At 53.3% G+C, this 15756-nt stretch overlaps 1 protein-coding gene across 1 annotated transcript; it reads left to right on the top strand.

Moving 5' to 3' along the window:
• Window positions 1–597: 597 nt before the first annotated feature.
• On the top strand, window positions 598–15585 carry PET117 (PET117 cytochrome c oxidase chaperone). Its single transcript, XM_074989312.1, is given in 3 exon segments — window positions 598–618; window positions 620–754; window positions 15421–15585. Coding segments are annotated over 3 exon segments (306 nt in total). The 3' UTR covers window positions 15571–15585.
• Window positions 15586–15756: the final 171 nt, after the last annotated feature.

Here is a 15756-nt window from a genome sequence, read left to right as displayed (position 1 = left end):
TCGCCTCCCCACCTTGTCCGCTTCCTCCAGACAGCTGCAGCGCTCCTGGGAGAGGCTGGCGTGGTCCCAGCACCGAGCTCCCGCCATGGGTTAGGGAGCTGGTGCGGGAACAGCAGAGGCGGCAGGTGCCGCCTGCAGGGGGAGGCAGCGGGAAGGAGTCGGGGGTGACAGAAAGGTCAAAGGGGGGCAGGAGAGAAGGTGGCAGCAGCCCCCGCCCCCAAGGCAAGGGAGCCAGAGCAGCCTGGGGGGGGTCTGTGCCCCGTGGCAGCTCACACATATCCCGGACCCCGGGTGTGCGTGCTCGCGGGGGTGGGGGGAAGCTGCTCTGAATGAACCAGAGGAAGGAGCCCCCGCCCAGTAACAGCACCGCCTCTTCCCCCCCATGCCGGGGCAATGGCTCTGCAGGGCTGCAGCCAGCCTCCCCACCGCCCTGCTGGGCGGCTCGGGTTTCGATTACTTCGGACTGGGCGGTGGGAGAGCGGCCTGATCGAGCCTCTCCGCGTTCCACTGATTGGGCGAGTCGGCGCGCGCGTGCGCGCGGCCCCTGCATAGCCTGCCCCGCCCCCGGCCGGCAGCAGCGGGCCGGCACGCGCGCGCATGCACGGGCCGCTGGAGCTGGTGCGGCTCGCGCTCCGCAGCGGGCCGCTGGGGGAGGGGGATGTCGACGGTTTCCAAGGTGGCGCTGGGCCTGTCTGTGCTGCTGTCGGCCGGGACGGTGGTCGCCGTGCACGTGCAGCAGAGGCGCGTCAGGGAGGTGAGTGAGCGGCACCTGCCGCCGCGCGCCCGCTTGAGGGGCCCGGGACGGGGTGCGGGGAGAGCTGCTTCGCCCTCACGCAGGGCAGAGCGAGTCACCACCCGCTCACCCCAGCCCCGACATTGTCCCTCCCTCAGAGCCCCGCCCCGCAGTCTCCGACACCGACCCTCACGCCTGGCCCCGCCCCTTTCTGACCTCCCTGCCTCTGACACTGCCCTCACACCTAGCTCCGCCCCGCCTGAGACAGTGTCACTTAGTCAGAGCCCCGCCCCTTTTCTGCCGTGCCTCTGACACTGCCCCGCCCCTGCCTCTTACACCGCCCCTCACACTTAGCCCCGCCCCGCCGCAGACACTGTCACTCAGTTAGAGCCCCGCCCCTTTACTGCCCTGCTGCTGACGTTGCCCCCCATGCCTGTCCCCGCCCCTTTTAGCCCCACCTTTTTTTCTTATTCTGTCACTCAGTCAGCCTCTGCCTCTGGCATTGCCCCTCACATCAGGCATTGCTCCTTAGCCCCGCCCCTAACACCGCTCTTCATGCCTGGCCCCGCCCCTTCCCAGCTTCACCCCAGCTCTGACTCGTTCACGCACTCAGCCACGCCCCCTGCCATTGTCTCTCACTCCTCATGCCTGGCCCCGCCCCTTCTCAGCTTCACCCCAGCTCTGACTCGTTCACGCAGTCGGAGCCACGCCCCCTGCCATTGTCTCTCACTCCTCATGCCTGGCCCCGCCCCTCACTTGGAGTAGTCTGCTATCCCTCGTCCTGTCAGAGCACTGCTGCTGGTGTCTGGTGCCCCCCACCCCAGCTCATAGCCATGCCCCCATCACATTTGGCTCCTCCCACACATGGTTCAGGATTTGAGCTTTGTGTCCTGTCTATCACTGAGTCCTGTCTCCTCATTGTCCAGGCGCCACCCAGCTCCCTCCAAAGGTGTTGCCTGGTGCCTGTGCTGTGAGCAGCCCCACCCCTTCTCTGTGACATCCAGCTGGTCTGCTCCCTGAGGGAGCCTGGAATGCAGGGGTCTCAGGTTCGACTGGCACAGGGACCTGGGTACTGGTCTTGGACTCTGGTGGCTTGTCTCTCCCCCACTGTTAACCTCTGTCCTTCCTCTGCTGAGGGGACCCAACCCTGGCTCTGTAGCTCAGGGAGCTTAGAGCAGTGGTCTTGGAATGCAGGGGGGGCCACAAGCTTAAATTCTGTGAGGGCCTGGGTAGCAGTCTGTCTTCCTTCACTGGTGCACTTGTACTCCATGGCGCATCTTCAGCTGTGCTGAGACCATCTCTACACACTCATGCTTCATGCCATTCCCTTCCCTCTTAGCCAGGCCAAGAGTGTCTGTACCCGCTTGTGCTTTTTGCTATCCCCTCCTTCAGAGTTGTTCCTGAGAACATTTGTATGTGCTTGTGTTACATGCCACTGCCTTCTTCCAGACTATGCCGAGAGCATCTGTACACACTGATGCTTCCCGCTATTTCACTCCCTCCAAGCTGCAAGCGTCTGTTTGGGCCGATGGTGCCTGGGCTCCACCAATGTCAGAGCTGGGTTCCCTGGCCCTGCCTCTGGCTCCTGTGTGCCTCCCTGAGAGTGTTCCCTGGCCCTGCCTGCCAGCCTCCATGTTCCTCTCGTATCCTCACCTGATCTGTGCTGTGGGCGGCAGGCAACTGCCCTGGACCCTCTGCACTCCCTTGCTGACTGCTGCTGCTTGGTTGTGAGGGAGTGGTGCCAGTGTCAGGCTGACTGCTGTGTCTGAGGGGGAGGGCAAAGGGGGCAACTGCCCCAGGGCTTGGCAGTTCCAGAGGGCCTGGGGTTTCCAACTGCCGCTACAGCAGTGGCATGGCCAGAGCCCCAGGCCTTTTAAATCATCACTGGAGAGCTGCGTGGCATGTTCCAGATGGTTCTAAGGTCTGTGACCGGTGGTAGCGTGGAGGCCCTTCTGCTGGACACCCTGCCCCTCCCGGGGCAGTATGCAGGGGAAGGAAGGGTGAGATAGCTCAGTGGTTGGAGCATTGGCCTTGTGGCCCAGCGACATGAGCTGAGCCCCTGAGGGGGCTATTTAGGGTTCTGGGACAATTTAAAAAAAAAAATCTGTCAGGGATGGTGATAGGTCCTGCTGTGAGTGCAGGAGACTGCACTCAGTGACCTCTCAAGGTCCCTTCCAGTTCTATGAGATAGGTCTGTCTTCCACATATTATTAAAACATGGAGCCCCCCATCTTTTGGGGTCGTGATAAGTCTGTTGGCCCCCCTCGTGGGGGGAAGATGTGAGGACGTGCATCGTAGCCCCCTCACCCTAGCAGGGGGGCAACTCTGTGTGGACTCCTTCTGGGACTTGGGTGAGTGCCAGGAAGGAGAGGGCTGGGGAGAGTTCTCCTGTCTGGCCCCAGCCTGCTTACCGAACCCCTGAGTTTAAGGTTCTCTTCCCCAGCCCCACCTCAGAGCCCTCATCCCCCTCCCACATCCCAACCCTCTGCCCTCGCCATGAGCTCCTCATCATCACCCCAGAGCCTGCATCCTAACCCTCTGCCCTGGTGCCCCTCCCAAACTGGAAACCCCTCATCCCCAGCCAAAGCTAGAGCCGTCTGCCCACCAACCCTTACAAAGCAGGGGTGTGTGACTTGGATCTGTTCTGGACACCAACAGAGAATAATACAAATCTGCCTCCCCGCGTGTCTGTACCCACTCTTGCTTCAAGTCATTCCCCTCCTCTGGGATGTGCTGAGAGATTCTGTACATGGGACCTCCTCGTCAACCTCCTCCTGACAATGGTGAAAATGGTCGTCCATCACTCCAGGAGAAGGAAGCTGGAAACTGGAGTGCTCTGTGGTTGTGGAGCCTGTTTCTGTTTCCTGTTTGATGATGTCTCTTTTCAGAGTTCTGCTGAGCAGTGTTAAATTGATACGGAGGTGTACTTCTGTGTTGCTTGTGGCTGCGCGTTGGTTGCAACTCTGGGTAGAGTTATAGGAAGTGGTCGAGGAAGGGAGTTGGTGGGACATTGGGCATTACCTGTTAGTTAGTTAAAGCCTGTTATGCCCGCTGGCTTGTAGGACAGCAACGAAAGTCCTCCACTTCTGTCCGTCTTTGGCCATTTTCTCCAGTGTGTTCCAGTTGTAGTTCATTCTCTTCATGTCTGCCTCAACAGTATGCCGCCATGTTGTCTTGGGCATCCCACGTTTCTCGTGTCCTTCAGGCGTCCAGTGAAGTGCCATTTTTACAGTGGCATCTGCCTCCCTTTTCATCACTTGCCCTACCCATCTCCAGTGTCTTCTCATGATGATAGTGGTCATGTCCTCCTGCTGGCATGGCAGGAGCAGGTGATGGTACGAGATTGTCTTTGGCCAAAGATGCAAAGTATCTTGCGAAGGCTAGTGTTGCCTACCTTGGCAAGGTCGCACTCGGTCATCTGCAACACTCTGAGTTGTATAGTAGTGTTGATATGACACAGCTCTGGTACAGCTGAAGCTTGATGTGGACACTGTACTGTGTAGATCTCCATACATTGTTCATACTTCTGAGGATATTTCTGGCCTTGCTTAGTCTGCTCTGAATGTCATTCCTGGTGCCTCCATCATGGTGGATGATGCTGCCTAAGTAAGTAAAGCTATCTGTGCTGGGTAAGTCAGCATCCTCTGTCTTGATTGGTGCTGGTGAATCTATGTTGAGAGTCATAATCTCTGGGGTGTTTTGGTTCTTAGTCCAACCTGGTGTCCAAAGGTGCATAGGCGTTGTGTCTTTTCCTGCATGTGTTGATGGGTGTGGGGAAGCAATGCAAGGTCACCTGCAAAGTCACGGTCTTCTAATGTGGAAAAAGGTGTCCATCTGATGCCCCTTGAAGCATCTGCTGTTGTTCTTTCTGTCACCCAACAGATTACCATGTTGAAGAGTAGTGCAGACATTATGCATCCCTGTCTGACCCCAGTCTTGACTTTGAAAGACAGATTGCAGTATCCCACACTGCATGTGAAGTTGGTGTAAAAACTCTGGATGAGCTGGACCACTCGTAAAGGGACTCCATAGGCTCTCAGAAGCCGCGTCTAGACGTGCACGCTACTTCGAAGTAGCGGCACTAACTTCGAAATAGCGCCCGTTGCGGCTACACGCGTCGGGCGCTATTTCGAAGTTAACTTCGACGTTAGGCGGCGAGACGTCGAAGTTGCTAACCTCATGAGGGGATCGGAATAGCGCCCTACTTCGATGTTGAACGTCGAAGTAGGGACCGTGTAGACGATCTGCATCCCACAACATCGAAATTGCTGGGTCCTCCATGGCGGCCATCAGCTGGGGGGTTGAGAGACACTCTCTCCAGCCCCTCAGCTCACTGGTGGCCGCGTGGAGCGGCCCCTTAAAGGTCTCCTCCCCCTCCCTTCCTCTGCAGGAAGCTGAGGGAACGTGCAGGCTGCAGCCTGCACACGCAGCCAGCCTGCACCACCCTCAGCCCCACACAGCTGCGATAGCTGGCCGGCAGCCCCCCCAGCCCCCCCAGGGGACCCCCCCCAAGGGGAGCCAGGGCAGCCAGGCTGGCAAGCGGCAGCGGGGCCCCTCCTGGACGGAGGCCGAGCTGCAGGACCTGCTGGGGCTCTGGAGCGAGGAGGAGGTGCTCCAGGTAATGGGGAGCAAGAGGCGGAACGCGGATGTGTTCACTCGGCTGGCCGACGGCCTGGCTGCCCGGGGTCACCCTGCCCGCACTCCTGACCATGTCAGGAGTAAGGTCAAGGAGCTGCGACAGGGTTACTCCCGGGCCTGGGATGCGGCCAGCCGATCTGGGGCCGCCCCCGTCACTTGCCCCTTTTACAGGGAGCTCAGGGACATCCAGGGCTCCCGGCACACCTCCTCCCCTCCGGCCACCCTTGACACCTCGGCCGACGAGCCCCCCCCGGAGGCCACCCCCGGGACATCGCGGCAGGAGGTGGAGGAGGAAGAGGGGGGCTCCTCCTCCGCAGAATCCGGGCTGCAGATCCTCCTCCTGCCATCCCAGAGCAGCAGCAGGGCCTCCACCCCCCGGGGATCACTGGACCGTGGGAGCAGACCAACAGGTAGGTACCCCCCTCTGGTGGACACCCCTGGGCTTGAGGGGCGGGGGTAAGAGATATGTGTCCAGGGCCCCCCACACGCTCACATGGCCATGGCCCCAAGGACACCAGGGCCATGGCCCTCACAGCACTGCATCCATCAGCCCCTGCCCCCCCCCCACCCCGCATGACAGTGCCATGCCCCATCCCCGGGCCAGGGGGGAGCGGAACCTCGAGGGGCCCCCGGGAGGAGGGGGTGGGACACTCCGCAGCAGCAGCATGTGATGGAGTGGGGGGAGTGCCAAAGGGAGACTCAGGCTACATATGAGCAACAAGAGCCGAATAGCTCCCAGGGGCAAAGGAGGATCCTGGGGCTACAGCTGGCAGGTGACACCTCTGCCCTGAACAAACAGGAGGGAGGAGCCGAGCTGGCTTGGACTTGGGGGGCGAGGGCGGGGCCTACAGGTAGAGGCTAGGGGAAGGGAGAGCTGGAAGGCAGCCAGCCTGAGGAGGGGGAAAGCTGCATCGCAGAGGGGCACCCCTTGGGGTCTTCTCCCTACGACAGGTTGGAAGGACTGTCTCTTCCGACAGCTGGTGCTGTCACTCCTGGGAGAAACTGGGCATCTGTGGCCTAAGAAACCTCTCCTGCTGTCAGACCCTGCGGGGTGAAGTGAGAGTCGCTCCCACCAGGGGACGGGGTGCAGGGCAGGGGGACCCCTGAACCCCATCCATCACAGCATCATCTCCCGGGGACGGGGATGGGGAACCTGCAGCACAGGGCTGGGGGGACAAAGGCCACGGCTCGGGGCCCACACTAACGCCTGTCTCCATTCTTCTTCCCCACTCCTCTCCTGTGTCCTGCACCTGCACCATCAGAAGGACCGGAAGAGAGCGCCGGCGAGGCGTCAGTCGTCCCGGAGAGCCCTCCGGGACCATCGCTCCAGGCCAGCCCCTCGGCCGAGGACCAACCGGCCCCACGGCGGGCTAGACGGCAGACCCCGCGCCACCAACTGCCGACGGCGACGGACCCCCAGCTGCTGGCCATCCACCGTCGGCAGCTGGAGGTCGTGGAGCAGCACCTCCAGCTGCAGGAGCGGGCGCTGGCCTGGCGCCAGGAGGCATGGGGGGCCTACATGGAGACATTTAACCGCTTGGTGGACTACCTGGCCCCCCATGCCGCGCCCGCCGCCACATCGCCCGCCCTGCCTGCTCCCGCAGCCCCACCACCAGCTGCTCCGCCCGTCGCCGTCCCGTCCGCTGTCGCCCCGCCACCCACCGGCGAGGGCCGGAGCGCCGAGGGACCCCTGGAGCCACCTGACACTCGCCGGCCACCGTACCTTCCGGTCCAGCCCGCTCCCACCCAACCACGGACCAGGCTGCGACCGCGGCGGGGTTCCCGGCCGCCAACGCCCGGTGCCGGGCTATAGGGGCGAGGGGCCCGGGACGTGGCCCCCCCCCTTGTATATAGTTGGACCCTGTTGTTTTCTGCCCCCGGTTTGCCCCGTCCCCCCCATGTAAATAGTTCTCCCCTTTATCCTCCCTGGTTTTCTTTTGATTATTGAGGACTGTTGTTTCTTTGTATTGTTTTATTTTTGTACATATTGCTTTTGTTCAACATGTTTGTACATAGTTTTTGGTTCAAATATTTATTTACAGTTCCCAAAAAAAGGTTCGGAAAGAAAAAAAAAAGTTTAAGTTCAGCCACAAGTGCGTGCTGTCATTTGTCCAGGACAAGTGGGAGGGGGGTGCTGTTGGGTGCTCCATGGTGTAGGCGTTGGGGCAGGAGTGTGGTGGAGGAAGGGGCGGGCAGTAGGGGGCCTGGGCAGAGTTCACCCTGGGGCCTGTTCATCAAAGTGGGCCCGCAGGGCCTCCCGGACCCGGGTCCCCTCGGGGTCCACCTGCCGACTGGGGGCAGCAGGTGGCTGGACGTCTGCCCTGCCGGCCTCCGCAGCCCAGCCCTGGAAAAAGGTGTCCCCCTTGCTCTCCACCAAATTGTGCAGGGCGCAGCAGGCACCCACAATCTGGGGGATGTTGTTGGGGCCTGCATCCAGGCGGGTCAGGAGACATCTCCAGCGTCCCTTCAGGCAGCCAAATGAGCGCTCTACCACCTGGCGCGCATGGTTCAGACGCTGGTTGAAGCGCTCCTGGCTAGCGGAGAGATGGCCCGTGTAGGGGTGCATGAGCCACGGCCGGAGGGGGTAGGCCGCATCTGCGATGACGCAGAAGGGCATGGTGGTGTCCCCCAGATGGATCTCCTGCTGGGGGATGTAGGTCCCCGCCTCCAGCCGGCGGCACAGGCCCAAGTTCCGGAAAACCCGGGCGTCGTGGGTGCTGCCAGGCCAGCCCACATAAATGTCCTGGAAACGTCCCCGGCTGTCCACCAAGGCCTGCAGGACGACAGAATGGTAGCCCTTGTGATTGAGGTATCGTCCTCCACTGTGATGCGGGGCGCGGATGGGGATGTGAGTCCCATCCAGAGCCCCGAAGCAGTTGGGGAAGCCCAGGGTGGCAAAGGCAGCGATGGTGGCATCTGGGTCCCCCAGCCTCACGAGCCTGTGCAGGAGCATGGCGTTGATGGCATGCACAACCTGCAGAGAAAGCACACGGGACAGCACCAATGAGGGGTGAGCAGGGTGTGCGTGGCCCTGCCCTGGCCCCCCTCCCCTGCCCTGCCCTGCCCTCCCCCCGTGGGTTCTCTTACCTCCATGAGGACAGCCCCGACAGTGCCCTTGCCGACACCAAACTGCTGGCCCACGGATCGGTAGCTGTCTGGAGTGGCCAGCTTCCAGACAGCGATGCCGACCCGTTTCTGCACTGTGAGGGCACGCCGCATGGCGGTGTCCTGGTGCCTGAGTGCGGGGGTGAGCCACTGGCACAGCTCCAGAAATGTCTGCCGGCTCATCCTGAAGTTCCTGAGCCAGCGGTCGTCGTCCCACTCCCCAAGCACCACCCGCTCCCACCAGTTGGTGCTGGTGGGGTAGCTCCACAGCCGCCGGCGTGTGAGGCTGGGGGGGGGGGGCAGGGGGCGGGGTGCTGCAGGGGTAGGGGTTGAGCCCTGCTGGGCAAGGAGGTGCTCAGCTGCCTCCCGCATGGCACAGATCAGGGCAAGCCCTGCTCCTGCCAGGAGGGCTGGGTGGACCTCTAGCTGCTGCTGCTGCTGCTGCTGCTGCTGCTGCTGCTGGGGGTCCATAACTGCGGCGCCCGGGGCCTGTGTGCCTATGGCTCCTCAGACCGCGTGCTGTGCAGGCTGTGTGTGTCTGGGAGGGGCCCTTTAAGGGAGCGGCTAGCTGTTGCCCCGGAAGCGCTAGTCCGCCCGATGACCCTGTCTGCAGCTGTGCCTGGCATCCCTATTTCGATGTGTGCTACTTGAGCGTGTAGACGTTCCCTCGCTGCGCCTATTTCGATGTTGGGCTGAGCAACGTCGAAGTTGAACATCGACGTTGCCAGCCCTGGAGGATGTGTAGACGCTATTCATCGAAATAGGCTATTTCGATGTCGCTACTTCGAAATTAGCTACTTCGATGTAGCGTGCACGTGTAGACGTAGCCAGAATGTGCAAAAGCCTTTCCCTGTGTATGCTGTCAAAAGCCTTGTCGAAATCAACAAAGTATACATACGACTGTTTCTGTCACACTGTGCACTGCTCTATGATGTTTCATGGGCTGAAAATCTGGTCTATACGTCCCCTTCCCTTGTGAAGTCTGGCTTGTTCATTCCTCAGAGACTTGTAGATAGCATCTGAGATCCACTAGATGATGACCTTGGCTAGGACCTTGCTGGATACAGATAGAACTGTGATCCCACACCAGTTGTTGCAGTTGCTGAGTGCGCCTTTCTTGGGAATTGTGACAATGACTTCTTTGGTCCAGTCCTTACGTATCGGTTGTCCTTTCTAAATTGCTGTAAATAGTGGTTGGAGAATAGTGGTTACAAGTTCTGGGTCTGCTTTAAACAGCTCCACGTTCAGGTTGTCAAGTCCTGGAGCTTTGCTGTTTTTCAGGAATTGATGGCTGCACTGTTTTCTTCTTTCTATGGTGGATCAATGTTAGTATCAAGGTCCTCCTCAGCTTCCTGGATGTCTGCTGCTTCTTCATGTCATGATCTATTCAGAATTTCTCTGAAATGTTCTGTCCAGCATGCTTCTTACTCTTTCTCTGTTGTCAATAACTGCCCTTGTTTGTCCTTGATGGGGGCAGTTGTCCTGCCACGATACTTGCCACAAACAGGCTTGGTGATTCTGTACATTTCCTTGCTCCCCTGGATTAGCTGCATATTCAGCTTTTGTTGCCGGGTCCTCAGTAAAAGCTCATTTGTCTGCCCTCAGTAGCTTTTTCACTTTTCAGCTTGCCTCTCTGTAATTCTGCTTGTATCTTTCTTGAATTCTGGCTGATTTAGCGTCTACCAGTCTCTTCTTTATATCCCATCTCTCGTTGATGGCTTTCCATGTATCAGGTTTGATCCACTCCTTCCTCTTCTTCCTATACTTGAAACGCAGACAAGCCTCGCTGCTCTTTGTGTAGACTGATGTAATCTGTTCCATACCATGTTGATTTTATCTGTGATACTGATAGATACATCATCCCTTAAATCTTGCAAACCTTGGAATCTTTTCCTCAGTTAAATGGTGAAAGCATTTGTCTTGGTGAAATTCATAGATTTCAACATTGAAGTATCTTTGTATGGGTGTGTTAATGCCTGTTCTTCGCAGCTTGAGTTTCACAAATGCCATCACTAGATGGTGATCACTACCAATGTCCACTCCTCTCCTCCCTTTCACATCTTGCAAGCAGCAACTCCATGTGTCATTGATCATCTGCTGGTCGATCTAGTTCTTATCTCTGCCGTTTGGTGAACAACAAGTCAGCTTGTGAATGTCGCAGTGTGGGAAGAGAGCCTCTCCAATGACCAAATTGTTGACGGAACAGAACCCTACAAGTCTCTCACCGTTGTCATTCATGGTGATACATGTCTGCCCATGGAGCTGTCAGAGTGTGTGTTGTCATTTCCCACTTTGGCATTCAGATCACCCATAACGATAGTAAGATCGTGGTGTGATGTAGACTCCATTTCTGCCTGAAGCAGCTTGTAGAAGGTGTCTTTAATTTCTTCACCACTGTCATTGGTTGGGGCATAAATCTGAATCAAGGTGATGCTCACTTGTCTTCCTTTCGATCTGACCCTCCTCAGTCTGCTGTTGACAGGTTTCCACTCTAGCAAGCATTTCTCAATCCCCTTCTTAAGGATGTTGGCCACTCCCTCATGATGCTGGTTATCATCTCTTCCAGAATAGAGCACTGTTTCTCCTGGAGAAGTCTTCAGTCTTCCCAGTCCTGTCCATCTGCTCTCGCTAACACCAAGGACAGTAGGTTGTATTGTCTCATTTCAGCGACTGTTTATGCTAGTTTGCCAGTGTCGTACAAGGGTCATACATTCCAGAATCCAGTTCGGGTCTTTGTCTTGGTGTCTGTCATCATGGCAGTAGCATCCTCACGGTTTTCCCTACTGTCAGCCATACAGGTCCCATAGAAGAACTGGCATTAAAATGCATTGTTTTGTCCATGAAGTCTTTCAGACAGTTCATTGAGAAGTACTACTGCCTCCTTTGTTTGGTGCAAAGGCTTGGCATTTGATTTTTGTGGGCCAAGCCTTTGCACCAAACAAAGGAGGCATTAGGCAAAGGAGGGCATTAACTGACTTACTGCTTATTCCTTTGCATTTTAGGGTTTACACTGGTGGGTATGCAGACTGGCAGCCTAATCTGAAAGCTGATAAAGATTTTGTGTGCACATTAAACTTGTTAAGGTTCTTGCCTTTATACACATCTGATAACAACTGGTGAACCCCACCCTGAAGTATCACTTGACAGGATTCTGAGTTCTTGCATTTAGGAACCCAGCTAAAAGAGTTCTGAATGAAATACTATATTGTAGATGGGGCTGGCAGCACCACCTGTAACTACAGTTGTCCAACATTTCCAATTATAGGATCCTGTTTCCAGTTCCTTATAGCTTTGCCAAAATGTAGCTGTTTGGATTGAAATTTCCAGTGCAGGTTATGTGTCTAGGGATGAGTTTTGTTCCCCAGCTAAAATAGTTCAGCCATTTTCAAGGACAACACTGGGGGAAATGCATTGTGTTGTCCATGAATTCTTTCAGACAGTTTATTGAGAAGTACTAATGCCTCCTTTGTTTGGTGCAACGGCTTGGCATTTGATTTTCGTGTCAGGGATCTGCCTTTCTGCTGTTCTGCAAAAAACTGGCCAAATTATAAGGCTTTGAAATATCCCATTTCACATATGTTTAGTAGAGCCGTGGTAGAGTTTAGTAGCTAACTTCTTGAAGATGGAATCTGTGCTGAGTGCACTTCATCTTGGGGCTGTTGATTAGCTGAGCAGAACTTTCACTGTAACTGCTGCTCCCCACATCTTTGGGCTGGGATGCGTCTGGATGCCAGACTTGAGAACAGGGAAACTATCTTTTGTTGTGTCCTCTCACTGCTTCGTCACCAGGTTGGTGAGACTATTCTTTGGGGTGCGCTCCAAACTGAAGTGCATGTTACATGAAATGATTGTCTGCACTGGGTGATATTTATCATTCCCCACAGCAGAAATGAGCGTCAGCTGCTTGATCCTTGCAACCTTAGGGGTCTGTTGAAATTAGTTCAGTTTCAAGGCTCTATTCACAAGCAATAGAGACAAACTTATCCTTTAATGAATGCTGAGATTCTTCATCACATTTCTTGTTACCCCAAATCTAGGGGCTGGTAGCCACAGGCTTTATGGAGGCCTAATAATTACATGGAGAACAGAGTCCGTGGTTAGGGCTGTGAGGGGGAGTAGAGATGAAGGAGCTGGTGAATGGAGGTTGTGGATGGATACAGCTTTCAAAGCATGAGCAAACTCTAGTCCTGCTCTGCCACTTCTGCAGCCTCACTCCTCCCACCCTGTGGAGCTGAGCCAAGCCTGTCCCCCATGGCAGGATCTGGCCCCCCAGGTAACTGCCTCCAGCCCCTGAACACCCCCAGACCCCATTGCCTCTCTGCTCTCAACGGGTGGCATGGCCCCAGCCCTTTGGGGTGGCCAGCTGAGCTGCAGCCTCAGCCGTCCAGACTGTGCAGTTTCGGGAAGGCAGTGCCTTTCCTTGACTATGTTACCCGCCACCCAGACTTCAAAGGTTCATACAGATCCCCTCGTTACTTAGTTATAACCAAGGCCTAGTGTGTTCTTCAAAGTTTAGCTATGGCATTCAAGAGCAACAAGAAGTCCTGTGGCACCTTATAGACTAACATATTCGTTCAAGACTGATGAATGCTTCTATCAACTTAGCTCCGGTTGTTTGGGACGCAGTATCCCACAGCAGCAGAAATACACCTTCCATTGCTAAAGAAAGTATCTACACCATGATACTACAGCATATTGTTACGGCACCATACGTGTGCCATTATAGTGCCCATAGTGTAGATGTGATCCAAATCTTGTACATCGGGATTTTCTTTTCCTAAGCTCTCATGAGCTGTGTGAGCAACAAGAGCCTCTAACCCAGGCCCTGATAATCAGCATTTACTGATGCTTTGTCTGTGCTGAAGTGCAACAGTTTATCTGAATTGTTTTTAAAATTAATTTAGTTCAATGAATGCAGACCCCTAATGTAGATACACTTAAATCAGCTCGTCTGGCTTATGTTGATTTAATTTAAGAAACTTTTGGCTTTAATGAACTAATATAAAGTAAGCCAAGTGGATTTAAACTTGCACCTTTCCTATCAAATTTTTTTCCATAGCGATTACAGTATAACATTTTTGGGTGAAATATGTTTGTCTGCCTCTATGTTTTTTGAAAATAATATTTAAATGTTTCTTTTACAAAATATTTTTCTTGATGATTTTGATGGAATAAATTATTTCCCTTGAAGTATATTACATTTTTGGTTTCTGAGTGAGAAATAATGCCTGTTTCCTTTAGAATTGGTCAAATAATAGTCACAGATAGTTTACTTGATAATTTTGGGGTCAATTTTTCAAATAAATGATTTGCAGATGCATTTTAGCTCTATTCAGCCAGCTCTGCATAATATCAGACAATATTCATCAAATAAATTATTCACGTTTTTGTCATTTGGTTATTAAATTATTCATACATTATTTTTTACCAACATTCATCCACTCAGTTTTGTAGTATCTCTGAATACGTTTGTGTGCTGATCATACAAAGACTTACGCCCAAGCTTACTTTTACATATATCAGTTAGTAAATTAGACAGGCATGTAATCATTTCAGGGATCAAGACCATAGGTAGTGACAAAACATGGCCCTGATCCTGCAGTTGGATCCATGTGTACGGAATCCTGTACTTCTAACAGCATTGACATTCATGCAATCAGTCAAATGTTTCCCTAATCAAAAGTAATATTTTAATATCTTCTGTTAAATGGGCCACCTTCGGGTGGAAATCTAGTCAATTTCAAAGGATTTAGAAGCAACTTCAGGTGTTACCGGTGCCCTGTAGTTGCTTTGCCAATTTTGGTGGTTTTGCAGATGCATTTTCTTATTTTCAATATGCCTTTCTTTTCTCTATTGTTGTACAAATTACCCATACAAAATACCCAAAAACAAAAAAAGGAAATTGACAAAGGCCCAAATTCAACAGTTGGATCCGCTTGAGGGAATCCAGTTTCAGGAACAAGGTATGTTTCTTCAGGAAAGACAGTTAAATTGACCTGTATATAACACAGTGAGTTCTGTATGGGTGGATCCCTATGTGGGCATTGGAAACTGTATTGAAGTCCTGGGGCTCTGCAGAGGTGCAGAGGTTTGTCTGTGGGATTAGGACCAAAGTGTTGTTGAGTGCACAAAACAAACCAAGCGGAAAAACTGTTTCTCTTTTAGTTATAGTGATCCTCTGAATTTTTCATTGTAAAAAATTAGCCTCCATGTTGTGTATGTTGATGGCTATTTATATCCTTTCTTTAAAATGTACTTTAAAGTTAGTTGTGGAATCAACACCTTAATTTTTCAAGAGGCTACAATTATGAAGTGTTGTGGAAATCTCCAGTGGCTCTCCAGCAATCCCAGGAAAGACTTTACATACCAGATATTTTTAAGTTAAAAAAAAAAAAAGGCTGAAAAAGTTTTGCAGATTAACTTTTATACTTCTTAAAGAAGCAAAAAAAGGTAGTTTAACATTCTTTTCAGGAAACAGAGAGATAGCCGTGTTAGTCTGCACTTCAGGTCACGTGCATGTTCTTCTCAAGCAGAAGATCACAAGTTCAGAAATTTGGGGCAGGTTAGTAGAGTTCAGGTAAAGCTGGGGGTGAAGTCATTATCTTTGAAAGGAGAGATTGCTGTCTCTCCATAATACTGTAGAGCTTATCAATATACAATATTTACAGTTGTCCAACACTTTATCACTATATTAAGTTCATGTAGGTAAGCCAACAAATACAAGGTTTGTGGTATGCCGCAAGCTGTTATCCACTTCCACACATCAGATGTCAGCTCTTGTATTTTTAGACTCAAAAAGTAGCTCAGGTCTCTTAACAGAGAATTAAAAGTTTGTAATAGATTGCACTTGGCAGTTCTGTGACAGAGGCTGGAATGTAAATGGGTGTTAGTCCCTTACAACCCACGACACACTGTAACGACCCATGTCTCTCTTTTATTTTCAGAGGCTGCACGAAGGAGTAATCAGAGATCTCGAGAGACAAAGCCGTAAATTGGAAAACATTCGCCTTTTACAAGAACAGATTGCTCTGACCAAGCAGCTGGAAGCAGAGAGAGAGAAGATGTTAATAGAAGAAGGATCCCAACAACCCTAGACCTGGAACTGAAATATTTGAGTTGGGACTGAAGGATACGCCAAGGATTTGTATTTGACTGTTGCCCGTGTTTCAGTGAACAAAAGTAGTTTCTGAAAATTCATCTCCTTTAGATACATATTAATCAAGTCCTGGAAATTCTATACATTTAGAAGTGTAAGCACAGAGTGTTTTCTCTAGCTTGAG

Source organism: Carettochelys insculpta, chromosome 3 (genome assembly GCF_033958435.1).
Source record: "Carettochelys insculpta isolate YL-2023 chromosome 3, ASM3395843v1, whole genome shotgun sequence".
Classification (NCBI taxonomy): domain Eukaryota; kingdom Metazoa; phylum Chordata; order Testudines; family Carettochelyidae; genus Carettochelys; species Carettochelys insculpta.
The sequence above is the reverse complement of the archived record's forward strand: the minus strand, read 5'-3'. Positions and strand labels throughout refer to the sequence as shown.